Here is a 15,456-nt window from a genome sequence, read left to right as displayed (position 1 = left end):
CAAAATGAACGTTTAGTTCTATTTAAATGGGTGTCAGTTCAGGTGCTTTGAGACAGCTCCACAATGCAGTCCGTCACACAAGGAGTGGATTGGGAAAATCCCGTCTCAAACACATTCCTGGGCCGAATTAAAATAGTGAAGTAGTCAGAGTTATATAGTACTTGAGAATCCAGCTAGAGAAGCTGGACAAACAGCACACGCATGGCTTTCCAGTAGATGGCCCTGATTCAAGGAATGGGAGGCCATCAGGGAAGTTATGTTTTATTGGGATGTTGACCTTTTAGTTACTGCTTTGTGAGAATTTTAGGCATGAGGGGGTTGTCCAGAGTTTCTGCGAGCTAGATTTCTCTCTGCCAATAACTCAAGCACTGGGAAAAGAGAGTACAAACAAGTATTGCCTTCCATTCTCAGGACAGTGTGTAAGTGCACATGTTGATGGTCACATTTAAAAAAACAAGCCAAAAATTAATCTTGGCTGAAATATCTGGAAGCTTCTTCCCAGCCCAGAAGTTGCTGGGTTTGGGCATGTGAATGTTTTTTTGTGTGCGTTTACAGAATCATCACTGTAATCAAAAACATGTTTTTTCCAAGGGAACCTTTGATATGCAGTAACCAAACAGGATTTTCAGGTACAGATATCCTGTGAAATGGCAGGTTTGGGGAGAAGAGACTATTTGTGCATAGTTACTCAGGCATACTCCCAGCTACTCAAAGTGGCAAAGCTGAGCTAAACTAAACAGCCCCTTACTTTTTCAGTCAAAGGTTTTGGGGGGTTTGTGTGTTTATTTCAAGGAACTCTGTAACCAAATATCTTACTTTTATTAGATCGTAACAGTCGCCTCTGTACATTTACTGGACCATTGGTCTGCTGCTGTAGTACCAATGAGGTGAGCTCATTGAAGCTGTTGTCATGGAAATTTGGATGGTTAACACTAAATGTTTCATGCTGGTTTTGTTTCTTTGGACCTATTTATAGCTTCCAATCTCCTCAAATGCAAGCCATGGAAAAAGGGGATTTGTAGAAGTTCTTTGGAGTTTTAGACGATTATGTACAAGAGGCCCATCTTTAAAACTCTGGTAGTAGTTACCCAGAACCTGAACCAAAAAAAGGTGCTGGAATTTTGGATTTGGGGTAAGTCCCACTGGAATATAACCTGTAGGAGTTAGCATTCTGTGGAAATGATTGACATTTCCATTTGACATACAGTCATTGTGGGCTGACTTTTGTAGACTTAAGAAAAATGTTCTTTTCAATGTGAACACAGTTCATGGAGCTGATGCTATGTTTTTTTTATAAAGTACAGAATCATATACAAAATTATTTATTGTAGATTGTTATAATTCAGGCAGCTTTTTTTTTCCTCTGGTATTTCTAAATATTTGATAATGGTTTCACGTATGCTTAAGAAACAACACAAAAAGGCCCAGTCCACTTGTATATTAGTTGTGGCTGAAATACCAGCAGTCCCTGTTGCTGAAATTTTGGAGGTGAAGTAGGTGGCATTACAAGGAATCTTTCCTTGAAATATTTTTTTCCTTCAGCTAGTCTGTTAGCGTATCCTGTAGAGCATCATCCTTGTATCACCCTCCAGCTTCTTTTGGAGATCCTGTAAGTCTGTGACATCTGCATTTTAGAAGTGTTGAATACTCACCACTCCCTTTTGGGTTTCCTCAGCAAGTAAGTGTTTAAATATAGAATACTTTGGAAATATTGTGAAGGTCAGAAATCAGTCACTCTGGAAGGGGTGTGACAGCATGAACTGTACAGCTTAGCTGCAATTCAGTGTTTGGTTGTCTGTCTGATTTACCATTTTCTAAAGAAACCCAGCCTTAACTTGTGGGGAAGCGTGGAAGAACAAAAAGGAATAACAGAAAATTTACTGTAGGAAGAGATGGGGTAGGCTTAAAATAGCAATTTCCTAACCCTGAAAAGAGAACAGATTCTGAATTTTTGGAGTGTATTGTTTTAATTTGCAGCTGAATAAAGTACGATGTGGATCAAATTTGATATTTATTAAATGGTAATACAAATAAATGGTAGGAGGTCTAGGAATGCTCATGATCATGGGCCAACATGTACTATCGAGAGTGTTTGTGTATACTCTTACTGGTATCTTTTTTTATTGATTACAGTTCTTCATATATTGCACTAATATGCAGACACTTTGTTTGGAAAGACACTGAGCCTAAGTCTGTTTGGTGATTTCTAATTTTTTGTTTCCTATTGGTACAGCCAGCTTGCTCTCACTGTAGTGGTGGAAGAATTAGCAAGAATCTTGAGAACATCTTCCATTTTCAATCAGTCTGGCACTGTGTCTTTTCAATGCTGTGATTTTTTTTTTTTTTTCTTTTTTTTTCCTGCATTGCTTTCTTATGTAGGAATAAGAAGAATTTTGAAACTGAGACTCAAATTAATGAAATTCCTTTAATTTCTTCTCTTGTTGTTCATCAATTGCGTCATTAGTATTTTCAAACTCCTGTCAGGCATCATGTAAGATTTTGGTGCTGGTTGCTGTTATGACATTTAAATAAATAAGCCAGATGATGCAGGTAGATGATCTGACTGCTGCTTTAGAGAAGTGTTGGTAATACTGTAGTATGGCTAATGGAGAAGGAACAGAAGGATGAATTTTGGCTGTTAATCCTTGGTTACTAGTGTTTTCCTAGATGAGCACTGCTGCTCAGCTCAATTAGCAGCTCCTGCATAGGCCAGGTAATAGGGCAAAACTGAGATGACCAAAAGTTTGTTGGCACAGGCTGCACATCTAGAGATCTACCATTGTAGGTCTGCAGTGAGTTTGGTAAAGGACATAAACATAAGAATTTTTGTCAGCAGGGAGAACCATCGTGTAATTTTCACAGTCTGGGAACACTGCTAAAACTCCTGGCTTCTTGTTCTTAGGTATTTCTGGGTTGGCACCTTGACTTGGCTCTGGGATGGCTTTCAGGACTGATCCCATAGCTCCATTTGTTTTGATGGTGCCTTTTAGCTATGTTTTGACAACTCTTCTCCATGTAGGAATGAATCTGCAGCTTTATCTAAAAAGGATGGTGACATCTTGGTTTTTGTGTCAGAACATGCCAATTCACTATTGGCCGTCAACACAAGGAATATGCTTGCCTGCCCTGTAGCAGCTAAAGTGACAAGAGAACTCTGATGAAGATGCCAGCATTTAAATGAAGAAATGAGATCTGGTTAAGATGACCAAAAGCACAAACAAGTGACATGAGGTGTGACGTGATGCTGTGTGGGATGGTACTGCAGGGCTGCCGGGGACGAGACAGTCAGTCTGGAACCTGCTCTGCAGCTGATGCGTTCCTACGGCCCATGATGGCATTTGCAATGAAACGCTGTCTTGCAGGCAGTTTGTCATTGAATGGCATGTTTTCCACGCTAAATACCTTCCTCTGAATACATTGTTAAATAACTCAGATACCTATTGTCCCATCTGCTTTTCCTTTGTCTTCACTTTTCTAGCACAGTTATGTGTTAATACTTAGTCCATGTGTACTGGGTCTCTTACAGTGACTTTCAAAGGCACCTGATAAAAGGATTTACCTACTGTAAAATTTTAAGACAGCTTTATCTTTTAAAAGGAAGGAAGCAGAGTCTAATTCATCCATCATCAGCAGGAACTGGAAACACTGAAGTTTTAGGACAATGATACTTGACTCTTTGGAAGAAAAATTGGCAACTCCCCTAATGTGATCTGGCTATATCTTAATGGAGGGGATCTTGAGTAAACAGCTTGCTCTTCCTTTCTCTGCCTAACAACATCATGTTGATAGCTTCCAGTAAATGCAAAATATTCTGAGGAAAACAATGTGGTTTGCACTGTCCTGTTAATACTATAAAATGTGTATATATTCCTAAGACAACTATTTGTGTAGGAATCAATGGCTGGCAAACACCTGATGTTCAAAGGAAGTTAACTTTCAGAAATAAATATGTTGTTATTTGGGTCATTTGCAATGTATTTTAGAAAAAAAAGAAGACTACAAACTAGTATCAACTACAACTGTGGATTTCATAGAAGTATGTTGTTAATTGACAAGTTTGAACAATCCCATTAGACCTTCTGATGAGAAGCCATCACTAGAAGGCATACTGTAGGAAAAAAGCCACCATGAGTCAAAAAACCCCCAGATATGAATCATAGAATCATTTAGGTTGGGAAAGAGCTTTAAGATCGAGTCAAACTGTTAACCTAGCACTGCCAAGTCCACCACTAAACCATGTCCCCGAGTGCCATGTCTACACACACACACACCTTTTAAATACCTCCAGGGAAGGTGATTCAGTCGTTTCCCTGGGCAGCCTGTTCCAATGCCTGGTAACCCGTTGAGTGAATAAATTTTTCCTAATATCCAATCTAAATTTCTCCTGGAAAAAACTTGAGGCCATTTCCTCTCATCCTGTCATTTGCTGCTTAGGAGAAGAGGCCAACACCTTCCATGTTGCAACCTCCTTTCAGGTAGTTGTAGACAGCGATAAGGTTTCCCCTCAGCCTCCTTGTCTCCAGGCTAAACAGCCTCAGCTCCCTTGGCCGCTCCTCACAAGACTTGTGCTCCAGATTCCTCACCAGCTTCATTGCTCTTCTTTGGACACATTTCAGCACCTCAATGTCTTTCTTGTAGTGAGAGGCCCCAAACTGAACACAATATTTGAGGTGCGGCCTCACCAGTGCTAAGGACGGGGGTATGAGAAACCATTTGCTTTACATCCAGAAAGGACTAAAACTGGCGAACTAAATAACTGCTTTTCTTGAGTGGAAGTCAGGGTAGATGGGCTGAGAGCCTGTCTCCTATTGTACAACTGGAATTTGAGCAGATAAAAGCCTTTTTCCCCCAAAATGATCTTAGTAACTAAATTCCTGTTTTAAATCCTGCTATTGCCTTTTAGTTTTAAAAAAAAAAATTCCTCTCCCCCCCAAAAATCCACGTAAACAAAAAAACCCTAAAGAAACAAAAAAACCCAAAACCAAAACAAAGGCCAAAAAAACCAACCCAACAAAAAAACCACATCAAACAACAACCCAAAACCTGGTCCTTGTCCTGAAAGCTCTGGCTCTCTTTTTGCATTTAACACTATCTAAGAATAGGCTTCCTTCTATTTCCTACCCGATAGCCTCCAACTCAGCCCCAGGCCTGTCTCAACCCTGTGAAGGGAGCTGCTTGCAATTCCACTCCCCCCCCCCCAAAAAAATAATTTCATCTCTGTTGATAATGGATGAGCACAGATACTTCTAGCTATTACTTTACAACAGTTATTGATAGTCACCTTGTAAAATATGAGCCAGGAATCTTGCAGGTATGACCAGCAACCACTGTTACATCTTCAGGTGTTCTTTTCATTTCTGAAATTGTGTGAAAAGAAAACTTTGAAACAAAAGATGGACAAGGTAACACTATGAAGATGTTAATGTGCTTTTGAAATATTTGTTGGATTGCTTTATTTCACGTTTGTTGCTTGAAAGTTTATGGTACTGAATGGAGGAGCTGATGAAGCTGTATAAGATGAAAAGAAATGGTTTTGATTGCTGGGACAGAAGGGAGCTGGGGAAAAATGAATTAATGCACTCCATATGATAAGCCTTCCAGGTGCAGCGCAGAGTACACTAATAGCCTTCCCAGTAGTAGATTTTGTAGGAATACCCACTTCAGAGACAGTCGGATGCTGCTGCGTTTAGAGCTGCACTAAAAGCCCACAGACGCTTTCCATCAGCTCCGGTTCGGTTTTAGATGATGCATTTTCATGGGGAGGGGTCCAAAAGTAAGCAGCAATCTGGGACATGGCAGTTTATTTATGGAGAGTAGCCAGGTATTGTTGTATTTTGGACTTCAAGTAAGGTATGTCTTGAGAGCATGTGAAAGAAAATCTTAAAGTACATCAGCAGCATGATGTGTCTCTCTCGGGGCGGAAACACCACCACAGAACAGAGCAGTCCAATTTCACTAGAACACCGAGTACAATTATGTTCTATTTCTGAGCTTGTTTACAATAATCTATAAACAGATTCTGCAAATATTGTTTTTTGAGAAAGGAAAGAAAACCTTTTCGTGCCTCTTTAAATTGCATGGAGTGCTCTTCAACTTGCATGACTTTGCAAAAAGTGCAGCCTTTTCCATCTAGCTGAGGAGTCATGAGGAAGGTTCTTGAGCTGAGATCTGTTTGTAACATTAAAAGGAATGTGATACTGTGAAAGTGGCACACAGTACACATGGTATCTGTCTGCATTACTTCGCAATCTTCTGGAGGCAGTACTTGATCTGTGTGGGAAGTCTCGTCACCTTTATGGCTTTTTATGATAACATGTAAACTGTAGGAGTATGTGTTGGCTACACGGAGCTCCACTCTCAGTACTTACTGTGTGACTCATGCACCATGCTCCAAGTCAAAAAAGCACTGGATTTAAACAGATTGCTTTCTTCTGCCCCACACAGAATATCCTTTGAATTTTAGTGCACTCTTGTTCTTCAGCTTCTTGTGTACATCCCTGCAAAATTTAAGTCATAGGCGCATCACCCTCACTTATCCCATTTTCTGCATCATGCCCATTCAAACCTAGCTAAGCAAACTGCGCCCGTAAGTAGAAACACGTATGATTGCTTTTTCTTTCGTAGGTCTGTGGTGATATTGTTCAGCCATTTAGCTTTCCCTTATCAAGGCTGACACGACATCGCTGTTGCCTGGTTTGCCAGTCCTTCCCAAGCAGCACATGTGCGGTGTGGTTAGCCCCCCGCTGGCTGCTGGCCTGGCCACCCCTCCCAGCCCTCTGGCTCTGCTGGGACTTGTTCTCCTTCCTCAAAACATACCCACAAGTTCTCCAGTTAAACCAGACACCTAGTACATTTTGGCTATAGGAGAGAGAAATGATCTAGACCAACATGATGGTGAAGCTGCTGAGAGTGGCACAGTTCATAGTTTTTCATGAGCAGCAAAGTTTTGGGTCATACGCATAGAGGCGTGAAGTGATGGAGCAAAGGTGAACCGTCTCTCCATGCACCCACTGATCTCAGGTACTTATGGAGCTGGTGGTAAGAATCTCTCTTTGGCTCTACCTGTGGTGTGTTTCGTAAGCACAGAAAAACAGAAACTGATGGGAGCTTGCAAAAGGTGGTTGCCATCCAGGGCCTGGAGGAAATATAAACTTTCTGCCTCTCTTTCTGAATTAAATATTTGTTTGAAAGTGGTGTTGTAGGAGGAATAAAAGTCAACAAATAGCAAAGGAAGAAAGCTAATAATAAAAGTACTCCAGAGAACTGTTGATTAAGAGTTGAGGGGTGAAAATTTGGAAAATGAGAATTGAAGTTAATGACTGGAAAAAGCGAGGTGTAGGAGGCTGTAGAGCAGTCTCCAAGGTAGATAATAGAATAAAAAAAACTGGGAAGACACTTGAGATAAGACTTGAATATAAAAAAAGGTCTTTCACTGAAGTGAAAATGAACTTCAGAAGTTTGTTACTCTCTTCTACCTTGAATTTCTACTGATGTCAAAGTAGAAGGAAATTCTGTTGCTTTTAAAACAACTTTTTTTTTTTACTTCAGTGAGAGACTAAAGACTGTGGTTTCTTGCTTTAAGTTTTTAGTTCATTCTTTGGTTAAACTAGTGGGCAAGACTTCTCACAAAAGAAATCTGAGATGGTTGTGTCTTGCCCATCCTTTCCTGCCAGCTGTAGGTTTCCTATTGGGCAGAGGAGGCTGAGGGATCTCTGTCACTGGGGTTGCTTGGAACTCAGCTGAATGTGACCCCCAGCATCTCATCTGAAGTTGGATCTAACTTGAGAGTTTGCCTTGCTTTATGCAGGGGGCTGCACCATCAGAGGTCATTTCCAAATGACGAAAGTATTCTATCATTCTTAAAGGAGAAATTATACAGTGTCTCAATTAAAAAAACAAACAAACACAACCTCAGTGAAATCCATAAATTAAAATCCACTAAATCCAAAATGCCAAACTTGGAATCCATTGAGTGGAGAAAACCATTCAAAAAAGGTAGTTGACCACTAGTATGGGTTTAAGGAGTGATAAGGACGGGAAGCGTTGGCCTTTCTGTTATTACTACACAGCTCAAAAATTATTTTGCTGCTTCTTTTCTACTACTTTTACAAAGTGTTCAGTGATCCTAAATACTGCATTAGTGACAAAAATATTGTTGTCTGTCCTGTACAACCACATGGCTTCTCCAAAAATATATAGCTGTGGACTGTATTTTTCCTGCGGCAGCACTGCCTAGTAAAATTGAGAGGGAAAGATATTAATAGCAAACAATACTTTAGACGTCTTGACATTTTACTGAGCCTGTTAAGGAAAAAAAAGGCAAGTCAGTACCCTTAAAAAGAATTCATATCATGTGTCTTATGATACTTGAGTTAGGCAGGAAAAACTCAATCAAAACATCTGCTTGTTTGAAGAGCTGTGTAAAGATTGTTGAAGCTCTGTTCCAGCCAGGGTGCTGTGGGATCTCCTCAGGTTCAGATCAAGATCTTATCCTAATGGTTTTCAGTTTCCAAGCATTTATGTAGTCTGTTTTGCAAGATCAGTTATACTTAGGCCTGTCTTATGTTAAAAAAACCCACCTGCTGCCGAGAAATAGTTAAGCCTGTGCTCAAGCCCTTCACTGACCTAAAGCCTTATGAAGGGACTGGTACCTTTGTAGGTATGAAGACTGCATAGCATCTAAAATCATCCTACTTTTTTTTTTTTCTCTTTTTTTTTTTTGGTTGTTGTTGTTGTCGTGGCCAGTTGCTGTGTTAGCAGTTCCTCTCCCGTGACACACTTTGCTTTCCTATCTACTGTGTATTACAGAAACAGGGAATCTTTTTTCAGTCTGGCATTGTTTACCAAAAGGCAGCTGTTACATTCAGCTGTTACTGTGCTTTCTTCATTAAAATAGTTTCTCACTCTTTCTCAGATCCACTGACAAGCTAAAGAGATTTGACATCTTATTGTATGCTTGTATGTAAACTTACAGGGTGACTTACTTGCACGGAGAAAAAAGGGAACTGCAGTTTCTCTTTCTGTGAAGGCAAAGAGCCATTACTGTTCCTCAGATGCAGCAAACCTGTGCGTGCTTAAAAGTTATTGCCTTCCCGTTATTTGGTGCACAGTGTAGAAGCTGTAGCTGTTTATCTAGTGCATTAGGAAGTTGAGGTGTTGGTTTGTGTTTCTGCTTTGTTATTTGAGAATCAAGTCATAAGAATACTCAGCATTTCAGTTCCCTGCTTTATCTCTGCAAAATAAACATTCTCATCATAGCAGAAATAAGATGGTATACTTAAAAAAATTATAACAGTCCAGTGTTAGTTTTAATGGTTATATATATGTATTTTGTATCTAATTCAGACACTCTAAATGCAAAAACTTTTCCTAATACATTTCAGTTATATCTTCTGTTCACTAGCCCTGTTTGGCCCAGAGTGAGTGATGAGAAGGTAACGTTCTGTGTTCAGTAGCTTCATCACTGCTTACGCTGCTGTTCTATACTTGGGTTTGTGGTTTTTAGGGAAATAATTTTAGATCATCAGCAGTTGTTTTTCTGATTACAGAAATAATCTTTATCCACTAATGACATGTTTATTCTGAGAAATAAGTCAGAAAACACTTCAGAATAGAAGTATGCTAGAAAAGAGAATTTTTGCAGCAGGAAGAAATCATGCATGTGTGCAACAGTCTTTCCCCACTTAGCCAGTTCAGATTAGTAGATATGATTACCTGTGGGTCTGTATAGGAGATGTTGGTATCTAAGTCGCCAAGCTGAGATAGAATGGACCTCTGGAGATCATCTAGTTCAGCTCCCTGCTCAAAGCAGGGTCACCTGGAGCAGGTTGCTCAGGGCTGTATCCACTCAGAGTTTGCATATCAACAAAGGTGGAGACTCTGCAACCTGTGCCAATAAGAAAGACTTTTTATTGTATTCAGAAGGAACCCCAAAACCTTTAAAAAAACTCCAAGCAGCATAGACTTAATTCAGGAGCAACTTGATCCTTGCTGCTTTTTGATACAATGTGAAGAGCCATAAAACCTGATTCATTTTACATCTTAATTGCTGGAGGTTTGCAAGAGATGTGGTTACTGTTTGCCCAGTGGCATGCTTCTTAATCTGGAAAAATTCCAGCCATGGTTAATAAACAGTTGCTAGGATGGAGCCTACATTGTTTGTTTTAATAATTTGAAATCATTGTAATAAATTTATTTACATTTAATGGATTTTGTTTGCTTTCTCTCTTTTTTTTTTAACTAATGTTTACTTATCTCCACGTACTCCACATCCAGGACTGTTTGCTGAGGGAGCCAGGGTCAGAGGACACACAGGAGAGTGTGGATTCTTTGTTTCTAGATACCTGCATAAAAGGCCCGGAATAGTACAGGTAGATGAAAAGATCACAAATCTTGATCAAGCCAAGAACGGTTCCAGGGAAATATGTATTTTATTTTTTTCTCATTCCTCATGGCATCTTGTCTTTACTAATGAAAAGAGATTAATGTTTAACATATGTAAGGGTCACAAGAAACCGAGGTGGTGATTTGCTGCTTCTGCTACAGCAATACTGCACCAATTGCCTAATTAGAAGTAATAAAATGGTATTAACAGGCTGTGAATTTTTTTAGGTTAACAAGCAGGAACAGAGGAGTCAGTGTTTTTCAGTAAGTGAAGCATGGAAGCCAGCTGTTACTTATAAATAACATAATTCAAGCCTTAGCATGTTTGATAACTAAAAACGTTGAAGAAATCAAATTCAATAACCACACATCTGTGACGGATCCCAAATAACCCTTGCAACACCTGCACTGCTGGAAACTCTGCTTGTAGCCGTCAGCAGGGGTGGTGCAGGGGGACCTTACCCCCAGTTGGGGTGGTGGTGCTCCTTGCCTGGGTGAGGGCTCATGTTCCTGGCTGTGAGGACATGAGCGTTTTCTGGGAAATAACCTCATTTCTGTGCCGTCACCTCTGCAGCCTCAGCAAAAGCGGAGATGGGATCACAGGTCTCAGCGTGTGTTCTGGGCAACTCAGAAGTAAAATTGCCTATGGCTGGTGAATCCAGACACTCTCACAAGAGTAAGATGTATTCATTAGAAAATGCTAAAGCAGTTGCAGCTTGAAATATGGGTAGAATAAAGGTTTATATTTCACTGTTATCCTGGTATGTTGTGAGACTAGAAATTGGTTCTTTGAAGGACTATTAGATTAAAAAAAACCTGAGATGAACCTTGAGCTCACTGTGGAGCAAATGTGTATCATTTGATGTTATAAAGATTCATTGTACCCTTACGTTCTTCTTGTATATGATTAAAAAGTTAGGCACAACGTTGCCCAAGCCCAAGGCTTTCTGGCTGGTTCATGACACAGCTGAGATCAGACTTCTGAAGTCATGACCTTGCTTTTCTTACCTCCTCCCCATTGTCTTTGCTGGGTGATTAACTGATGACTCGTGCTTTGCGCTCGAGGGTGAAGTAGTGCTTCCTGAGTCATCTCATTTATTTATTTCGTAATCTGTTACTTATTATTTTAAGCCCACTAGCTATATGTGTGTGTGTGTATATCTATCTACCTATCTATCCATATCTATATATCTGTGTTTTCTTGTCTATAAAAAGAATCCTACTGAGATCTTTATGAGCACCCAAAATAGTGAAATTCAGTTTTCACTGTTCAGCCTTTTTTTTTTCCTCTTAAATCCTTTGCTGTTTCCTGCATTAGTTTATGTATATTACTGCATTATGCTTAAGCATTAGGTGACCATAGAAATGTCTGGAAAAGACAGAGGTCATATATCCGAAGCATTCTTTAGGTTTAGGGAAGCCTTTTCTCATAGGGGAGATGGTTCTTCTGGGCTACTGTTTGTCTGCTGCTCCCAGACTCCTTTCTGTACTATCTGTGACCAAGGACTTGTAAGTAAGCTCGCTCCAACTGATGCTTGACAGAGGAAGTTTATTTTGTCAGAAAACTGGCACTCTTAGCATTGGTTTTTCTCAAAGTAATTTGGGAGAATTAAAAAGTTGGCAGAATTATCTTTTGTAACCACAGATGATGGCCCCACATTTGTTGTTATGGCAGCAGCACATGCTGCAGAGGAACCCCAATCTCCGAGGGCAGTCAAAGCAGTGGCCTCACAGCATATGCGTGTTCCTACCTTATAACCATATCAGAAACTGTGGGTATTTAGTGTTACTTAAAATATGTCAGATGACAGTTTGGGCTTTCTTTAGAATTCCAGCACCTGCGGGCTGGAGCAGACTGCTCTCTCATACAGATATCCTGCAAGTGATACTGTGTATGGAAGTAGTATTATTTGAGAATATCATCTAGGATAGTAGAATAAAAACGAACATCTAAAATAATTAATATGTTTCTTTAAAAAGCACAGCTACTTACAGTTTAAAAAAACAAAAAACAAAACACCAAACTGCCATAACAATGTAGCACGCTATTATGAAGGTGAAAGCAAATTTGCAAGACTCGTTAATCTACATGACATGAATGCTTGAGTAAGAGAAGGGGGTGAAAAATAACAGATTAAATGACTTTCCCTATTAATTAGTCTGTGGCTTCTGTTATGCTTCCTGAAGTATTTTTATCCTTCATTTTGAGTTTGAATTTGTCATGTTATACCGGTTGCTTCAGGTCCAGAAGTTTTACTGAGGGCACATGGCATTACAGGAGATGAAACTCTTTTGACAAAGCGTTGATGATGGTGAACTCCTGGCAGGGAGACGAATGAGCAATTCATCTAGTCAGTGTTTAACTTTTATAATATGTCTGTTGGACAAATACAAGATCACTTCAACTGGTCTTTCAGAAAACAAAACCAAACCAGCTATTCCAGAAAAATAACAGCAGGGAGCGCCTCTTAGTATTGCAATTTGTTTGTCATAAAACACTAAATGCTCATGTTGTGGTTTTGTTTGTTTTTTTGGGTTTTTTTTCCCCTTCCTGTAGGTGCCTGAGATTATAAGCTCTATTCGACAAGCTGGAAAAATTGCTCGTCAAGAAGAGTTTCAGAATAACCTCTCAGATGTTGAAGACCCTTTTGCCAAAAAGTTTGAGGTGCTGTTCTGTGGACGGGTGACAGTAGCACATAAAAACGCACCTCCAGCACTCATAGATGAATGCATCGAGAAATTCAATCATGCAAGTTGTAAAAAAAAATCTGATTTCAACTCATCATCCCAACAACATGAAACTGCCAATAACTTCGGAGGCTTCTCTTTCAGCAACAAATTTCGATCTGTCTTCCAGCCCTTGGTCAGTGAAGAGGAGGAGAAAAGGCCGATTAGGAAATCTTTTTCTCAGCCTGGGCTTCGTTCCTTTGCTTTTAAGAAGGATTATCAAGAGGGAAGCCATAGGAGTAACAGCTTTGTCAGGTCTTTTGAAGAAGATGCAATTTCACTGAACCTAAAAAGTCAACTGATCTGTGGACACAGTGTTGTGCAGCCAACAGACATTGCAGAAAACCGGACGATGTTGTTTATGGTAAAGCAAGATTTGCAGCTTTTGGTGACGTTTTCACATCTTGGAGTTTGGAGTGGCAAACACCAAAAGAGATGTTCTGACAGATGGCAGTTACGCTTTAATAACTTAATTGCAATTACCAGGCCTTAATTTAAACTCACCTATTTCTCTAAAAAGCATTACCAGTCAGTGTAAATTTTTGTACATAGTCAAAATAAGTTTATATTAAATAGCCTAAAACTACCTGAAACATTGGGCTGCTAAAGACAGCTTTTAGAAAGATATAGCAAGTTAGTAGGTAGTTATACAATTGCAAAATGGTATGTACAATTACACTAGCTAGGAACAGCAGAAATAAATTTCCAGGTGAATGAGTTACCTGTAACTAGAGCTGAAGGACCAAACCATGACTGGAGGCTAGCAGACTTTATGTCCTATGTTGAGCAGCACAGTTCATGAAGGTGTTCCTGCTGCCAACATGTCTGTAATGATGGAGTAGTGTGGTAACTTTGTAGGCTACCTTACACCTGCCTCCACTCCTGTCCTGCTTTTGCGTGGCTGGCTGTTGTGGTTTAACCCGGCAGGCAGCCAGACACTCTATCCCAGCCCAAACCAGGACACTAGAATTGCCTTTGCCTTGGTAGAGGAGGAGCAAAAGTATTTTTCAAGACCTGAGAAACAAGTAAGGAATGTGTTATTTGCTCCTCTTATAATCCTCATGATGGATAAGTTATAAAACATATTTTATGTATCTGGTATCTTATGAACGTAATACAAACCTGGAGCTGCTGTTGTGATAGCTGGCTGTCATAACGTCATCTTGGATCTGTCAGCTGCTGTTGGGGTGGGAGTTTTTAAGGACAGTAACAGAGTGGAGTGAGTGCAGTTACAGCAGGTTTTTTGGAAAGGGGAAAGAGAAGTGCTGCTTTAAGAAGGACTGCCAAAGTGTTATGTTTGTAAAAAGTAACACACAGAAAAAGATGTCATTAGCTGTACCTGATTTAAAACTTCTCATTTATTTGTGGCAGGCTGGCATCAGAGACAGAAGTGGAAGAAGGTGGAGAGAAATTTTGCGCTCCATTAAAAACAATTCCATGTTTACCTTCTTCCCTTGAGCGCATTTCTTTCACACAGAAAATATAGACTCCCTTTATAATAATGTCTAATTTTTAAACAAATCCTTACTCCGTTATTAGAGATCTGGAGATTATAGATGGACTGCTTAGGTCCAGATCCTCTTACTCCAGTGAGTGCATTTTAAATTTATATTAAATAGATGCAGCAGTTCTCAAAGATACAAGTAGTTTCAGCCTGGATATAATGTCAGTCACCTGCTGACAGGCGCATTTCCACATTGTGGGACTCTGCTTATGTGGCTTTCTGTCTTGGGTTCCTTTTTGCCTGGGAAAATACTGTTTAGTTTGCACAGTTGTATTATTTTGCCATTCAGCTGAATATAAGAGAGTGAAGTAACAGTGGTTTGTGCCTCCAGTATTATCACAAGCTGGCAGCTCGTGGCAGAGCCAAGGTTTTTGGTTGTCCATCCCCCACGTTCAGCGGGTTTGAGTGATGGTAGGTCTGGGGTGCGCACAGCTCTGCACTTGGCTCATCAGTTTGTGTGCGACTACATAGGAAATGCTAAAAAGGAACTTTATATCCACAGGAAAAAAAATGTTTGTATTTTCTTAGTTAAAGTTCTTACTGGATTTTCCCCAGGACTGCAACAGAGGTTGGTTGGTTTATGAGATGTGAACAATGTTCAGATGAATTATCTGCTGACTCTCCTCAGCTGGGTCAGACAGTCCTGGTTTCTCTTCCTGAAGAACTGCTTTCCTAGCAATTTCTTGGGATTTTTATTTTTTTTTATTTTTTAGGCTTTTTTCCTGACTGTATTTCATGGTGGGGGGAGGATGTGTATATTTCCCTCCCCCCTTGTTCGGTTGCCTTCAGGCCCCCTGCCTTGGGACCGTGTGTGGAAGGAGTTTGTGGGGCTGAGCTAAGAA

General features: G+C 40.0%; 1 protein-coding gene across 10 annotated transcripts in view; it reads left to right on the top strand.

The window, feature by feature from the left end:
- Positions 1 to 15,456, top strand: part of TBC1D1 (TBC1 domain family member 1) — a 108,634-nt gene that overhangs the window by 38,054 nt on the left and 55,124 nt on the right. For 7 of the 10 annotated variants that reach the window (XM_065633488.1, XM_065633490.1, XM_065633489.1 and 4 more), the window contains 2 exons: positions 10,612 to 10,647; positions 12,941 to 13,474. The exons of 1 other annotated variant lie outside the window; for it this stretch is intronic. In XM_065633488.1, the coding sequence (XP_065489560.1) occupies positions 10,612 to 10,647; positions 12,941 to 13,474 (570 nt within the window). The remainder of the gene's footprint in view (positions 1 to 10,611; positions 10,648 to 12,940; positions 13,475 to 15,456) is intronic. 2 more of the 10 variants (XM_065633492.1, XM_065633487.1) reach the window with 1 other exon arrangement.

The sequence above is a fragment of the Caloenas nicobarica genome, chromosome 4 (assembly GCF_036013445.1).
Source record: "Caloenas nicobarica isolate bCalNic1 chromosome 4, bCalNic1.hap1, whole genome shotgun sequence".
Classification (NCBI taxonomy): Eukaryota; Metazoa; Chordata; class Aves; order Columbiformes; family Columbidae; genus Caloenas; species Caloenas nicobarica.
The sequence above is the reverse complement of the archived record's forward strand: the minus strand, read 5'-3'. Positions and strand labels throughout refer to the sequence as shown.